The sequence below is a fragment of the Giraffa tippelskirchi genome, chromosome 1, assembly GCF_054371585.1.
Source record: "Giraffa tippelskirchi isolate mGirTip1 chromosome 1, T2T-mGirTip1v1.2.pri, whole genome shotgun sequence".
NCBI lineage: Eukaryota > Metazoa > Chordata > Mammalia > Artiodactyla > Giraffidae > Giraffa > Giraffa tippelskirchi.
The window spans coordinates 83,717,170-83,732,416 of NC_137275.1; the positions used below are offsets into that span (position 1 = coordinate 83,717,170).

The 15,247-nt window shown below is 37.0% G+C and overlaps 1 protein-coding gene across 9 annotated transcripts in view; it reads right to left on the bottom strand.

Moving 5' to 3' along the window:
• STPG2 (sperm tail PG-rich repeat containing 2) overlaps window positions 1-15,247 on the bottom strand; it is a 601,931-nt gene that overhangs the window by 567,834 nt on the left and 18,850 nt on the right. For all 9 annotated transcript variants that reach the window (XR_014083528.1, XR_014083523.1, XR_014083529.1 and 6 more), the window contains exon 6: window positions 3,123-3,235. Coding sequence is in view for 5 of the 9 variants with exons in the window: in XM_081595770.1 (XP_081451896.1) it covers window positions 3,123-3,235 (113 nt within the window). In the remaining 4 variants the exon portion in view is untranslated. The remainder of the gene's footprint in view (window positions 1-3,122; window positions 3,236-15,247) is intronic.

Genomic DNA, 15,247 nt, shown 5'->3' on the forward strand with positions numbered 1-15,247 from the left:
GCAGCATGCCAGGCCTCTCTGTCCCTCACCATCTCCCAAAATTGCCCAAATCCATGTCCACTGCATTGGTGATGCTATCCAGCCATCTCATCCTCAGACGCCCTCTTCTCTTTCTGCCCTCAATCTTTCCCAGCATCAGGGCCTTTTCCAATGAGTTAGCTCTTGGCATCAGATGACCAAAATACTGGCGTTTCAGCTTCAGCATCAGTCCTTCCAATGAGTATTCAAGGTTGATTTCTATTAAGATTGACTGGTTTGATCTCCTTGCTGTCCAAGGGACTCTTAGGAGTCTTGTCCAGCACCACAGTTCAAAGGCATCAGTCTTAGGCACCCCACTTTCTTTACAGTCCAGCTCTCACAGTGTATGTGACCAATGGGAAAATGATAGCTTTGACTTTACAGACCTTTGTCAGCAGAGTAACGTCTCTGCTTTTCAACACACTGTCTAGGTTTGTCATAGCTTTCCTGACAAGAAGCAAATGTCTTCTGATTTCATGGCTGCAGTCACTATCTGCAGTGATTTTTGGAGCCCAAGAGAAGGAAATCTGTCACAATTTCCACCTTTTCCCCCTCTATTTGCCATGCAGTAATGGGGTCGGATGCCATGATCTTAGTTTTTTTAATATTTATTTTTAAGCCAGGTCTTTCACTCTCCTCCTTCACCCTCATCAAGAGGCTCTTTAGTTCTTCTTCGCTTTCTATCATTAGTGTGGTATAATCCACATATCTGAGGTTGTTGATGTTTCTCCCACCTATCTTGATTCCAGTTTGTAACTCATCCAGCCCAGCATTTCTCATGGATGTGCTCAGCGTATAAATTAAACAGATAGAGTAACAGCAGACAGCCTTGTCATACTCCTTTCTCAATCTTGAACCAATCAGTTGTTCCATATAGGGTTCTAACTGTTGCTTTCTGACCCACATATAGGTTTCTCAGGAGACAGGTAAGACGGTCTGGCATTCCAATCTGTTTAAGATCTTTCCACAGTTTATTATGATCCACATAGTCAAAGGTTTTGGCAGAGTCAATGAAACAGAGGTAGTTGTTTTTCTGGAACTCCCCAGTTTTCCCTGTGATACAGCGAATGCTGGCAATTTGATCTCTGGTTCCTCTTCCTTTTCTAAACCCAGCTTCATCATCTGGAATTTCTTGATTCACATAGTGCTGAAGCCAAGCATTCAAGATTTTAGGCTTGACCTTACTAGCACAGGAGATGAGTGCCACTGTCCAATGGTTAGCACAATATTTAGTACTAGCCTTCTTGGGAATTGGGGTGAGGATTGAGAAGTATAGTTACACTATACTTCTAGTGTAACTACACATATCTATGCTCCCCCAAACTCCCCTCCCATCCAGCAAGTATTTCCATTTTTATACCATATCAAATCTCCCAGATAATTATGACTCAACCAATAAACAAGAAGTAAAAAAGAAAAAATGGTAGAAAATATTGACTACCAGAAGGAACCAAGACAAGTCCAAATAAAAGATACAGTGAAGGCAGCAAACCAAAGAGTAGACAAATTATGGAAATGATGAACTATCTGAAGCAGTTTGGAATGCAATCTATATGGATACATTCCTACTAGCAAAGTGAAAATGGAAACAGAAGAAAAAGAAGAAACAAGACAAATAACAAAGATGAAAAAGAAAGTAACATTTAAAAACTAGGATGAGAATGGGAGCCGAACAGGGCTAGAGAAGTAAAAGTGGCCATTATGAAGAAAAGAGCAAGCAAAATTAGAGCTAAATAATTAAAATACTGGTCATGCCTGAGGTACTCAGTTAGATGTATAGTGAAATGGATGGAAAACAATCATCACAGAACTACAAACCCTAAAAAGGGTTAATTTTGCTTACTGTTAACAAAACCTCAATAAAACTGATAGATAAGCAGACAGATAGGGAATCAACCAGCCAAACTGAAAGAAGAAAGAGTAAAGTACTACCAAAAGCATTATGTCAAGGGAATGAGCACCATTAAGAGCATTTGACAGACTTTGTTTTATTTGGAATGACAAAGATTAAATTTAGATCCCATTAAGCTGTATATACATGTTAAGTTTCTAGTGCAACTACTAAAGAATAAAAAATAAAAATACATGGTATATTTCCCATACTAGGAAAGTGAAAAAAAGAAAAGGACAATAGAACAGGATATAAATTCCCCAAAATAAGGACCATGTTTTACTCTTTTTATTCTCAGCTACTAAGTTCATTACTAGGTTATAGCAAGAATTAAAACGATGTCTGTTCAATGAATGACCAGCAGCAGAGGAGTTTAAGCAAGAGTCTAAGCTATGTCCACTGCTGGTATACACGTGTATCTGAATGTGTCCAGCAAATTAACTGGAGGTAATCACTGTGGGACTTCCTGTGAGAAAATTCATTGTATGAGAGAGAAAGGATCAGGCATGTAAGCTGGAACCTGTTTAAAAATAAATAAATAAATCATGGAAAGCAGTTATAGATTCTGAGACCAACATAGTATTTATTACTCAATTTTTCCCTCCATGGACTCATGTCTAAGACCTTACTCATGTCTAAGATAAGAGGAGGAAAAAAATAAAGAAAGTTATTTTACAAGAAATGTATTTCCTAGTTAGATTTTGTAAATATTACCTTCAACCTAATGTTATGGCTCTGACTCAAAGTGAGAATGCCTTCTCAATCTATCATTAGTCAGAAGTATGGACACCAGAACCAGGAACAAGATACAGAATCCTGGGGTCACCTATTTTTATATTTTTCCTGAACTTTTGTCTATCTTGTAATTAAAGACAGCATATTTTAGCACTTAGACACATGGGCTATATATCAAGTTCTGCCACTGAATAGCTACATGATATTAAATATGTTATTTATTCTCTGACTCATTTTTCACTGACAAATAGACATAACAATAGTAACTACACAGAGACTTGTGAATATTAAATGAGTTAACACATGTAAAACAGGTAGCACAGGATCTGGCAGACTGAAAAAGCAATAGTTTTCACATAGGTCAGCCTAAAGTATAACATTTAAGTTTTTTATACTGATTTTTCCTTTCATAACAGCATAACCTAGTCTAAATTATTAGTCAAAAACTACAGTAAAAGTATACCATTTTTTTACTTACTGGGTTATATCATACTGTCCAGGACCAGGCCCTGACGATACAGGTAACTGGAGTCTTCCCAAAGAGGTGCCAAAATGTATCCCCTTGTATTTCAAGGTTGCATTGGAAAAATCCTTTAAAAAAAAAGGGAGGATGAGAGATAGTTTATATAAATCATGAAACAAAGTTTAACTTGAAGTCTAAAGCAAGGATAGCCTTAGTCAATGAGTTTCCCCTGGTAAATGCTAGAATCTTCTTTGATATAGGTTGCTTAGATAACCTATGTTATCACTGTATCCCACTCCACTCCTAAGTCAACAAGGATACCCAGAGAAGGACCTCTAGCTTAGCATGAAAGTGAAAACTGCTCAGTTGTGTCTGAATCTTTATGACCTCCTGGACTGTAGCCCACCAGGCTCCTCTGTCCATGAATTCTCCAGGCAAGAATACTGGAGAGGGTTGCCATTTCCTTCTCCATCATAACCTCAACTAATATGAACAGCTTTGCTCTTGGCAGTACACTCAACAACCTAAATCCTTAAGGGTAATAATGAAAATCAGCTCCTTACCACTTAAATCAGGGAGGAAGGGCAGAATTGCATGATTTAGGGAAAGTCTAACACAAATGACTTAATTAAACAGAACTTAATTTTAAGAAATTAGAATTCAAACATCACCAACAGATATTAGATAATGTCTAATTACTTGATATTTAAGTCTATAAGATATTCAGGTAAAATTTTCATAGAGTAACAAATACACAACAAAAATTAAACTCAATTCATTTTATAGTTACTATTTGAGATCAGGATCAGTACTTTAACACCAATGAAGTCATTTGTGACATGAGAAATAAGCAATCATCTTCCTTCATATCCGCTATAATAAATACCAAAATTAAGCATGACTCACTGAAGATTTTGTTTCAGAGAAGTTAAAAACACCTGTTTTCATTAGACACTAATAATATAATATGAAACAAGAACAGTAGTGTTTCTTATAGGAATTCTCTTACGTTGAGTAATCATTGAAAAAATTTATAAAATCTTATTTTTTTAACTGATGTAAAGTTAAACTCGAGTCTATTTTGCTTTAATTCATATTTGTAAAAATACAGCTTTAAAATAGGCATGGATTATTAAAACTATATATATATATATATATATATATACAATGAGTAAAATCCAAGTAACATAAACTTGTAGTTTAACTGCATAAAACAGTGTGCCAGTTGTTCTAGGTGACCATTGCTATTCTAGAACAGTGGAACCAATCTCTCTCAATTACCATTATAAGCAATATTAATTAAATAAATAGTGATTAAATGTTAAAAAGACAAAATTCTAGTTCTGACTGGTGAATCGAATCAGATTCCCGCCAGAATCTCAAAACAGTGTAAAATAGACTCAAATTATCAGTGCTGGTAAAGAATCCACCTGCAATGCGGGAGACCTGGGTTCAATCCCTGCATTGGGAAGATCCCCTGGAGAAGGGAATGGCTACCCACTCCAGTATTCTGGCGTGGAAAATTCCATGGACTGTATAGTCACAAAGAGTTGGACACGGTTGAAAGACTTGCATTTTTTTTTTTCTTCAGAAACTAAAAGAAGGTATCATTCACATTCACGTTCCACTTCAAGGAATTTCTGGAAACTATAGCACAGCAGAGACTAGAACCAGAAAAAGACCTCGCTGCATGCGAAAGAAACCTCAGCTGAACCCTATTAACATCCCCAGGAAGATAGATACTGGAGGTAAGAAAAGACTCATGGGTAGTGAGTACAGAGCAATTCTCAAAACTGCTAATAACTTTAGAGATTTATTTGCACCAGTGCCATTACATGAAGTGAAGAAAGAAGACTAAAACCCATTCCATTCCTGCCATAGATGGTTGGAAATAAACTGGAAGCACTGCCATTAGGCCCTAACAAAGACAGACTTCCTAGTTAGACAGACATCACTCCAGAAAGGTGCCACAACAAAATTCAAAAATAAGCTGCTACAGCACTAAAATTTCCTACTATGTGAAAACATCTTTTATTTCCTACAACTCACCACTAACAACTAGCCCTCAAATACTACAAAATACAAAATCAATAAAACTAAACTTTTCCTTTTACACTCACCTGACCTTAAAGAACTAAACTGAGGTGAACACCATCTGACAGAACTTTGATGTTTGAATGAAATGAAATGGAACTTTTGTTGATTCTTTCATCATAGATGGTAATCTGAGACAGAAATTGAATTACAGTAAGTCTCCTTTCTTGGGGTGGTAGAGGATGTTGGAGCTGAGGGTATAGAAACAGGGAGTTACTAGCTATGTCCGTATAAGATCTAGAAATATTTTGGAACGTCTAGTGAACTAACAGAACAAATCAACCAGAAGGTAAATGCAAAAACTAATCCTATGGGAAGCAGCTAATCATGATAACCCATATCAAGTAAGAAAATCTTACAGTCAAAAGAGTGACAATGCTTACTACTTAGTAGTCTTTTCTGCTGACTGAATTTGCCTTCTACAACACATCCCCCAATGGATTTATGCCTGTGTTCTGTGGAGTGCAAAAGGACTATGATAAAATTCTAAAAGATCTATTTCATTATAACACTGGTAAAAATCAGTGCTACTTTTAGACTCTTCTAGCTAATAGAGTACAACACAGAGAGAAGAGCATTATTGCCTGACTTCACCTCAGCTCATCGTGCAGCTTTCACTGTGATGGAGTAAATGGGCAGAAATGCCCAGCAGAGAGCACCATCTGATGAGAGACTAAAATGCCTGGGGCAGCAGAAGCTGTCTCAGTGGAAACAGACTTGTTTAGGAACATGGTTGAGACAGCCCTTCTAGAAGCTTCTGCGAAGGAGAACTTTGAAGAAGGCTCGAGTTCCACCACATCAACAGGAGGAGACAAGACAATATGCATATATTTGAGTTACTAACATAACTGTGATGCTCTTTAGTACCCACAATCCAATGAAGCCTGGGAAAACTTGTTACATAAATAAAAAGGATTAATCCTTATTTCCACTAGGAATATTTCCAGCACTGTAAGTCATCTTGCTGTGCTTAGCTAATTGGTATACAGATTCCTTCTAATGAACTACAACGCAAAGAGCAGAGAAGTATTTCCCTTCTTCATTAGGGATGCTTAGCTTGAACACACTATGAAGCTGTATTACTCTATAGAGCACCAAATCAAAGTAAGATGATGACATTATTATAAATAGGTTGATATATGATTCCCAAACCCAGACCCTTGCCAATCCTAGAAGAAACAGAGCTATAAATAAAAATTGACAGGGCTATCCCACCAATCTCTCTAATGCATAGAGCTTACACCACTCTAGTACCTCTGAATGTAACACAAAAGTAAATAAAGGTAGTCAAACCATCCAAAGGCTTTGGGTCTAGTGTGCAAAGAGAAACACCATAACATCTAGCAGAACAGCACAGAAAAACAGCACAGCCTGACATTACCAGCAGAGTAGCAGACAGTAAAAGAGGAGTCCTGGAAGAAACCAAGTTATCCACTAGAGCAGCTGAAAAGCAGCCTGTTCCTCTGGGTCAGTGGCAACTCTGAAGACTGCTGCACCCCAGAGGGCTTCAGAAAGGAAAGAGTGCTGAGCCATACAACACTTTTTTTGCTAAGATAACTGTTCTAGACCACCTTTCAAATGAAATTACTTAATAGAGGCATGGATTTTAAAGTACATAAACAGTTTTGATGTCAGAAAGAAAGCTTTCTCATTTGTGTTGTACTTTATTTTTACTTTGAAATAAAGCAAACTTTCATAATTGTGAAGATTTTAGGCATAATGCTGCTGCTGCTAAGTCGCTTCAGTCGTGTCCGACTCTGTGCGACCCCACAGACGGCAGCCCACCAGGCTCCACCGTCCCTGGGATTCTCCAGGCAAGAATACTGGAGTGGGTTGCCATTTCCTTCTCCAGTGCATGAAAGGGAAAAGTGAAAGTGAAAGTGAAGTCGTGTCCGACTCTTAGCGACCACATGGACTGTAGCCTACCAGGCTCCTCCGTCCATGGGATTTTCCAGGCAAGAGTACTAGAGTGGGGTGCCATTGCCTTCTCCGTTAGGCATAATAAGTAATAAAATAAATGTAGAACTCTCTTTTAATATAATATAGCCAGGTTAGATGTGCCAGATATTTCAGGCAGGAGCATATCTATTGATTTGCTCAATGGCACCCCACTCCAGTACTCTTGCCTGGAGAATCCCACAGATGGAGGAGCCTGATAGGCTGCAGTCCATGGGGTCACTAAGAGTCGGACACGACTGAGCGACTTCACTTTCACTTTTCACTTTCATGTTTGGAGAAGGAAATGGCAACCCACTCCAGTGTTCTTGCCTGGAGAATCCCAGGGACAGGGGAGCCTGGTGGGCTGCCGTCTATGGGGTCGCACAGAGTCGGACACAACTGAAGCGACTTAGCAGCAGCAGCAGCATAGATTTTTAAAAATAAAATTCAAATTTTAAAACAGAACATTTTGACAAATCATCCTTAACATTTTATTTTTATAGCCTAAAAAATCTGAGCGTCAAAGAATTGATGCTTTTGAACTGTGGTGTTGGAGAAGACTCTTGAGAGTCCCTTGGACTGCAAGGAGATCAAACCACTTAATCCTAAAGGAAATCAGTCCTGAATATTCATTGTAAGGACTGATGCTAAAGCCGAAACTCCAATACTTTGGCCACCTGCTGGGAAGAACTGACTCATTGGAAAAGACCCTGATGCTGGGAAAGATTGAATGTGGGAGGAGAAGGGGACGACAGAGGATGAGATAGTTGGATGGCATCACCAACTCAATGGACATGAGTTTGAATAAACTCCGGGAGTTGGTGATGGACAGGGAGGCCTGGCGTGCTGCAGTCCATGGGGTTGCAAAGAGTTGGATATGACCGAGCAACTGAACTGAACTGAAAAAATACAAGTTAGTTTTATAGTAACTGTTTCAACATAGCATTTCAGGAGAAATTATATTCAAGTAGAATTAGGTCCAAGAAGCTTTCTTCAGGTTAATCATTGGGATTTTGCAGGTTAACTGTTTAACAATTCTTAAAACTAATCCAACAGAAGGAAAGGTTATGCACACACAAACATACTTAAACACACACACACCATTCAAGACACCAGCAAAATCCTTTTCCTGTGTATACACTGAGATTTATTTCATTTAAACCACAGGAACTACTTAATTCACTAACCTTTGCAGTTCTCACATAAATGTTCAATTGCAAATTTAAAAGTCTTTTAAAAATAAAGACAGAAAATAAAGACTAAATTGATGTACTCTTAGTTCTATATCACATTCTCTTTATGTCGAGATGTGTTGACAACACCATCCTTCAAGGTCATTGTCAACTTGTAAAATCATTAGCAAATAAAATATGACTTAATTGAAGCAAACTCAGCAAGGAGCTACATTATTTTAAGTGAATGATGTAATATAACCTGAAGAATTACAAACTGCCACTTTCACTGACAGTGAAATAAATGAAGGGGCTATGCAACTTTCTCCTCATGTCTTTTCCATAATTAAGTGAAGAAAGAGAATTTGTGAATAATTACAAGTCCCAAGGTGCAGCAGTTCAAACACTAATGGACTGCACTCCAGTGTGGCAGCACACAGGTAGTTCCCAACACGTTATTATTAGCAAATATGTCAGTGTCATAATTCCAGCCGCAAAACCCTGCTTGCAAAATCCACCTCTGAAAAGTAAATTTCCAATGGTTCCCTGGGCTCTTCTTTTTAAAAAGAGAAAGAAGTCAAATTTTATAATTCAAAATGTTATATGAAATAACTTATACAGAATTTCCCTTTATAGATTAAATATAGCTGAAAATTATTTGGTGGCTTGAGTCTTATATAGCTTTTAACTTCATAGTTGCTTCCATAGTTAAGGTATATAAAACACCTTCAGCAGATGTTATTTCAATGACTCAGTGAATAATCACAATAATTACCTATCTCTTGGATTATTTTCTCAATTTTCTATTAATATTTACATCTGGAAACTGAGCCCACATATAGCATAATCTCACAAAGCAGCTAAAGAGATACACAGAATTATCAGGAATTTGGATAATACTTGAATTAACATTACTACAGTATCAATTTGAAAATAGTCTGTGAGGCACCTATGTTTTGTTTTTTTTTTGCAGGAAAAAACAAGAAATTTAAGCCTCTAGCTACTAAGCTATTCCAGCTATGCTTTGTTGAATCTTCTTGAATATTAACAATTATGTCTTTAATTTATATGTAAATCTATGTTTCTACAAACATGTTTTCTTAAATTCAATCTAGACTTTTTATTCTAATAAATACAAGTTGAATTGACTCAGTAATTACTCAGACATGGCATCAGATAAATTGGACCTATTAAAATCATAATTTTTCTTATTTTTCTCTTCTATAAATAATAATTTAGCCATAAAGAAATCAAAAGTTATATGTTAATGTTTATTCACATGTGAAAAAGGTTTTATACATCTAGGAAAGCATGGAGGCATTATTCAAGCCTTTTAAGAGATGATATATTATTCTGAAACAAAGAAATACATATATAAAAAATACAATTTTAAAACAAGAGTAACATTTTGAGATTTAAGACTAGAGAACTGTTTAAGCTAAGACCAAGGATCAATGACTATTGTTAAAAAGAAATATTATTGAAAAAAAAAGAAATATTATTGATAGTTCCAATGTATTAGATCAAAGTTTTCTCCCAGGATACGTTAGATAAGGAAACATCATAAAGAGCTTGAGAAACTTGGCCAAAGACAAGTAACTATCAAGCAGCAAAGCAAAGAAGGAAACCCAGGCAGTCCAGTTCCATTACACTGTTTCATCACTGTCCTTTACCTTGGACAGAATATACTCATATCAGACCACAGGACTGCCATTCATTCCAGTGTGATTTTTACAAAACTATCTCCATTGTTCTTCTAAGCATATCTTACTCAAATATATGAGATAATAGCACTGTGTGTCGGAAAAGGCAATGGCACCCCACTCCAGTACTCTTGCCTGGAACATCCCATGGATGGAGGAGCCTGGTGGGCTACAGTCCATGGGGTCGCTAAGAGTCGGACACGACTGAGCGACTTCACTTTCACTTTTCCCTTTCATGCACTGGAGAAGGAAATGGCAACCCACTCCAGTATTCTTGCCTGGAGAATCCCAAGGACTGCGGAGCCTTGTGGCTGCTGTCTATGGGGTCGCATGGAGTTGGACATGACTGAAGCGACTTAGCAGCAGCAGCTCTGTCTGTTGATGAAAACTATTTTTATATGACTGACAGGATGATAGGCCAGTCAAGGCCTGGAAAACCAGGTATGGCATAGAGAGGGGGGCGCAAAATAATCTTGGGACAAAAGGTCCCATAGCCACAAAGAAGTGGGGATTCTCAGGGTATGAACAGGAGACATATCTATAACCTCAAAATCCTTACTCTCCATTTTACCAGAGGTAAGTTGGTTCTTCGTAAGTTTTACAGAGCAATCTATCAGGTCTTAGAATATCTGTATTTGAACATATAATCTCTATTATGTTCAACAATCAACAGAAATTTTCAAAAAAGAGGAGTTATAAACCAAAAATAAAATCATACCAGCTTGTCTATTTACCTTTACCTTTGTATTTTAATTCTTTAAAGAGAATTTGAGCTATTATCTAATAAACTTTCATTTCATCCTGAGGAATTTTAGTACTAGAGATAAAGTCTATAGGTTTCTGTTTACCTGGGAATCTTAATTTTGCTTTCATTTTCAAAGAATTTTTCTGCTGATTATAGAATTCTTGATTAACAATGCTTTTTATTTCAGCACTTTGAATATATCACTTCATTGCCTTCCAGCCTCCATTTTCTCTGGTAAGTAAGCTGTTAGTCTTCTTAGGGATTCCTTGTCATGTCTCTCGCTTCTTTCAAGATTTCTCATTGGCTTTGGTATTCAACATTTTGAGTTATATCTAGGTGTGCATCTCTTTGAATTTACACTACTTGCAATTCATTGAGCTTCCTGTATGTGTAGATTGTTTTTCATCAAATTTGGGATGTTTCCAAGTTGTTATTTCTTCAGATACTCTCTCTGCCCCTTTTTCTTTCTTTGTCTCTCACCATGCTTACGTTAGTATGTTTGAGGTTTGATGTGCTCAGCTGCTCAGTTGTGTCTAACTTTTTGCAATCCCATGGACTGTAGCCCACCAGGCTCCCCCTGTCCATGGAATTTTCCAGGCAAGAATACTGGAGTGAGTTGCCTTTTCCTACTCCAGGGGATCTTCCCGACCCAGGGACTGAACTAACGTCTCTTGTGTCTCCTGCATTGGCAGGCAGATGCTTTACCACTTCACCCCTGGGAAGCCCAAGTCCTTTACTTATTTGACTGTATTTAAATTAGTTGATCCAAAGACTTTATCTAATAAGTCCAACATCCTGACTTCCTCAAGAACAGTTTCTAATGATTGCTTCTTTTCCTGAGTATGGGACATATACTTTTTGTTCTTTGTATATCTCATAATTATGTTGTAAACCAGACCATTGAGATAATTCAATGAGGAAACTCAAAAATCAGAATCTCCCTCCTGCCCCTAATTGTGTTTTTGTTTGTCTGTTTTGTTCTATGATTTTCCTGAGCTAATTCTCTAAATTTTGTATTCTCTGTCATGTGTGTTCACTAAAGTCTTGGTCTGGTTAGCTAACTGGTCAGGTAATGGCTGGACAGGGGTTTTTAATGCCCTTGAACCAGTAAGTCTCCAACTTTTGCAGACATGCTCTGTGCTTGTGTTGAAACACACCTTCAACGTTCAAGTAGGCAGTTTATAAGTCTGCCTGAGCTTTCCCTTCCCACTTGTATAGAACCACATGGTCACACAGAAAAGTAAGAACTTTGTACTTTCTCAAGTCTGAAAATGGTTTTCAATTCTGAAACCATTTTCAGTGTTTTACAAGATTAAGCAAATAAGTAACTATACTGAGAACAGTGTGAGCCAGGTTATATGAGAGAAGGGAGATCAAATATGGCAAAGGAAATACTGGAATAAACATGTGGCATTGAATTGGAATCAGACAAATCAATATATGCTCAAAGTTTTTAATAAGTAAGAAAAAGTATAGATTTATAACTCTGTCCATTGAGATGGCCTAGAAGGAATGATATCCTAAACATATCTAGTGTACTGATACTGTTTTGAAATATTATTCTCTACTAAAAAAGTAGGGCTCCTTGAGGAAATGACTGATTTGAACGACTGGGGCAGGGAAAAAAAAGATGGGTTCAGTGCATTTTATTGTCCCATAAAATAAAGAAATGCTCAATGAATGTCAAAAACACAATAAGCGATTTAAAGAGCTCCCAAGGGTCAAATATTAGATAACTTTAACTTCAAAATAAAAAGTGAGACTAGTAAATTATAACCTTTGGAGTAAAACAGGAATTTAAGAACCCATACTGATTTAAATACATAAATGAGAACAAACATAAAGCTGTTCTTTAAAATGCCAACAAAAAATGTTGAAAGAAAATATGGAATTAGAAAACCATCATTTAATAAACATCACAATAAAACTGATTCAGGCATCATCTGTGGATGTTAAATAGGTGAGAGTTTGATAAGGAACAGCGTATCTATTCATTCTTAAAGTAACTTCTCCAAAATATTCATAAATTTTAAAAACAGTAACTTTATAGTAGATAAATCTAGAAGACATCCCCTCAAGTTAACATCACCAATTACCAGATAAGTAAACATCCTGCCCCTCTTTATGTGATACACTGATACATCACTTTCATTCCAGCCAAAAAGATAAGCTTATCCTAATCATGATAAAACATCACAAATCCAAAATGGAAACATATTCTACAAAATAAACACTCCACAGTCTTTAAAAAGTCAAAACTACAAAACACAACGAAAGATTGAAGAACTGTTCCCAATTAAAGGAATCTAAGGAGACACAACTAAATGTGGCTTATAATACTAGATTAAGACTCTAGACCAAAACTCATTTTTAAAGAATATCATTGAGATAATTAGCAATATTTTAAAAAATCTATAGATTAGATGATAGCATTTTTCTGATTTTGATCATTACATTGAGTTCATAACAGAGAATTCTTGTTCTTATAAATTTTATATTAATGTATTTAGGTATAAAGGGGCATCATGTTTGAAATGCAGTACTCCGAAATTGCTTAATTAAAATAAGGATAGAAATATATATGGAGGAAATGACAAAGCAAATGTAATAAAGTGTTAACTGCAGGATCTAAGTGAAAAGTATGTAGTAATTACTTGTATTATTCTTGTTACTTTTCTCCCAATCTGAAATTTTTTCCACATATAAATATTTTTTTAAAAAGAATTTCACTAACTGGAAACAATGAATAAATTAGATAAAATATGTTTATATAGTTAAATCTAGAAAATATAGCATTAAGTGAAATAGGAAGCAACCTACATACCAGATGATACCACTTCCTTAAATGTTTAAAATCATACAATATTTGTTATTTAAATGTAGTAAAGATTCAAAATGTGGTCCACTGGAGAAGGGAATGGCAAACCACTTCAGTATCTTGCCTTGGACACCCCATGAACAGTATGAAAACGCAAAAAGATAGGACAATGAAAGATGAACATCCCAGGTCGGTATACGCCCAATATGCTACTGGAGATCTATGGAGAATAACTCCAGAGAGAATGAACAGACAGAGCCAAAGCAAACACAACACCCAGTTGTGGATGTGACTGATGATGAAAGTAAAGTCTGATGCTGTAAAGAGCAATATTGCTTAGGAACCTGGAATGCTAGGTCCATGAATCAAGGTAAATTGGAAGTGGTCAAACAGGAGATGGCAAGAGTGAACATCAACATTTTAGGAACCAGTAAACTAAAATGGACTGGAATGGGTGAATTTAACTCAGATGACCATTATATCTACGAAGGTGGGGAAGAATCCCTTAGAAGAAATGGAGTACCCATCATAGTCAACAAAAACAAAATGCAGTACTTGGATGCAATCTCAAAAACGACAGAATGATCTCTATTAGTTTCCAAGGCAAACCATTCAATATCACAGTAATCCAAGTTTATGCCCCAACCACTAATGCTGAAGAAGTTGAACGGTTCTATGAAGACCTACAAGACCTTCTAGAATTAACACGCAAAAAAGATGTCCTTTCCATTATAGGGGACTGCAGTGCAAAAGTAGGAACTCAAGAAAATGTGGAGTAACAGGCAAGTTTGGCCTTGGAGTACAGAATGAAGCATGGCAAGGCTAACAGAGTTTTGCCAAGAGAACACACTGGTCATAGGAAACACCCACTTCAAACAACACAAGAGAAGACTCTACACAGGGATATCACCAGATTGTCAATACCAAAATCAGATTGATAATATTCTTTGCAGCCAGAGATGGAGAAGCTCTCTACAGTCAGCAAAAACAAGTCCAGGAGCTGACTGTGGCTCAGAATATGAACTTCTGTTGCCAAATTCAGACTTAAACTGAAGAAAGTAGGGAAAATCACTAGATCATTCAAAATGAAGTCGCTCAGTCGTATCCAACTCTTTGGTACCCCATGGACTGTAGCCTATCAGGCTCCTCCAACCATGGAATTTTCTGGGCAAGAGTACTGGAGTGGGCTGCCATTTCCTTCTCCAGGGGATCTTCCCGACCGGGTATCGAACCTGGGGCTCCTGCACTGGAAGTAGACGCTTTATCATCTGAGCCACCATTCAAGCATGACTAAATAAAATCCTCTACAATTATGCGGTGGAAGCGACAAATAGATTCAAGGGATTAGTGCTGACAGACAGAGTGCCTGAAAAACTATGGACAGAGGTTCGTGACATTGCACAGGAAGCAGTGATCCAGACCATCCCCAAAAAGAAATGCAAAGAGGCAAAATTGTTGTCTGAGGAGACCTTACAAATAGCTGTGAAAAGAAGAGAAGTGAAGGCAAAAGAGAAAAGGAAAGATATACCGATTTGAATGCAGAGTTCCAAAGAATAACAAGGAGAGATAAGAAAGCCTTCATCAGCGATCAGTGCAAAGAAATAGAGGAAAACAACAGATTGGGAAAGAGTAGAGATCTCTTCAAGAAAATTAGAGATACCAAAGGAACA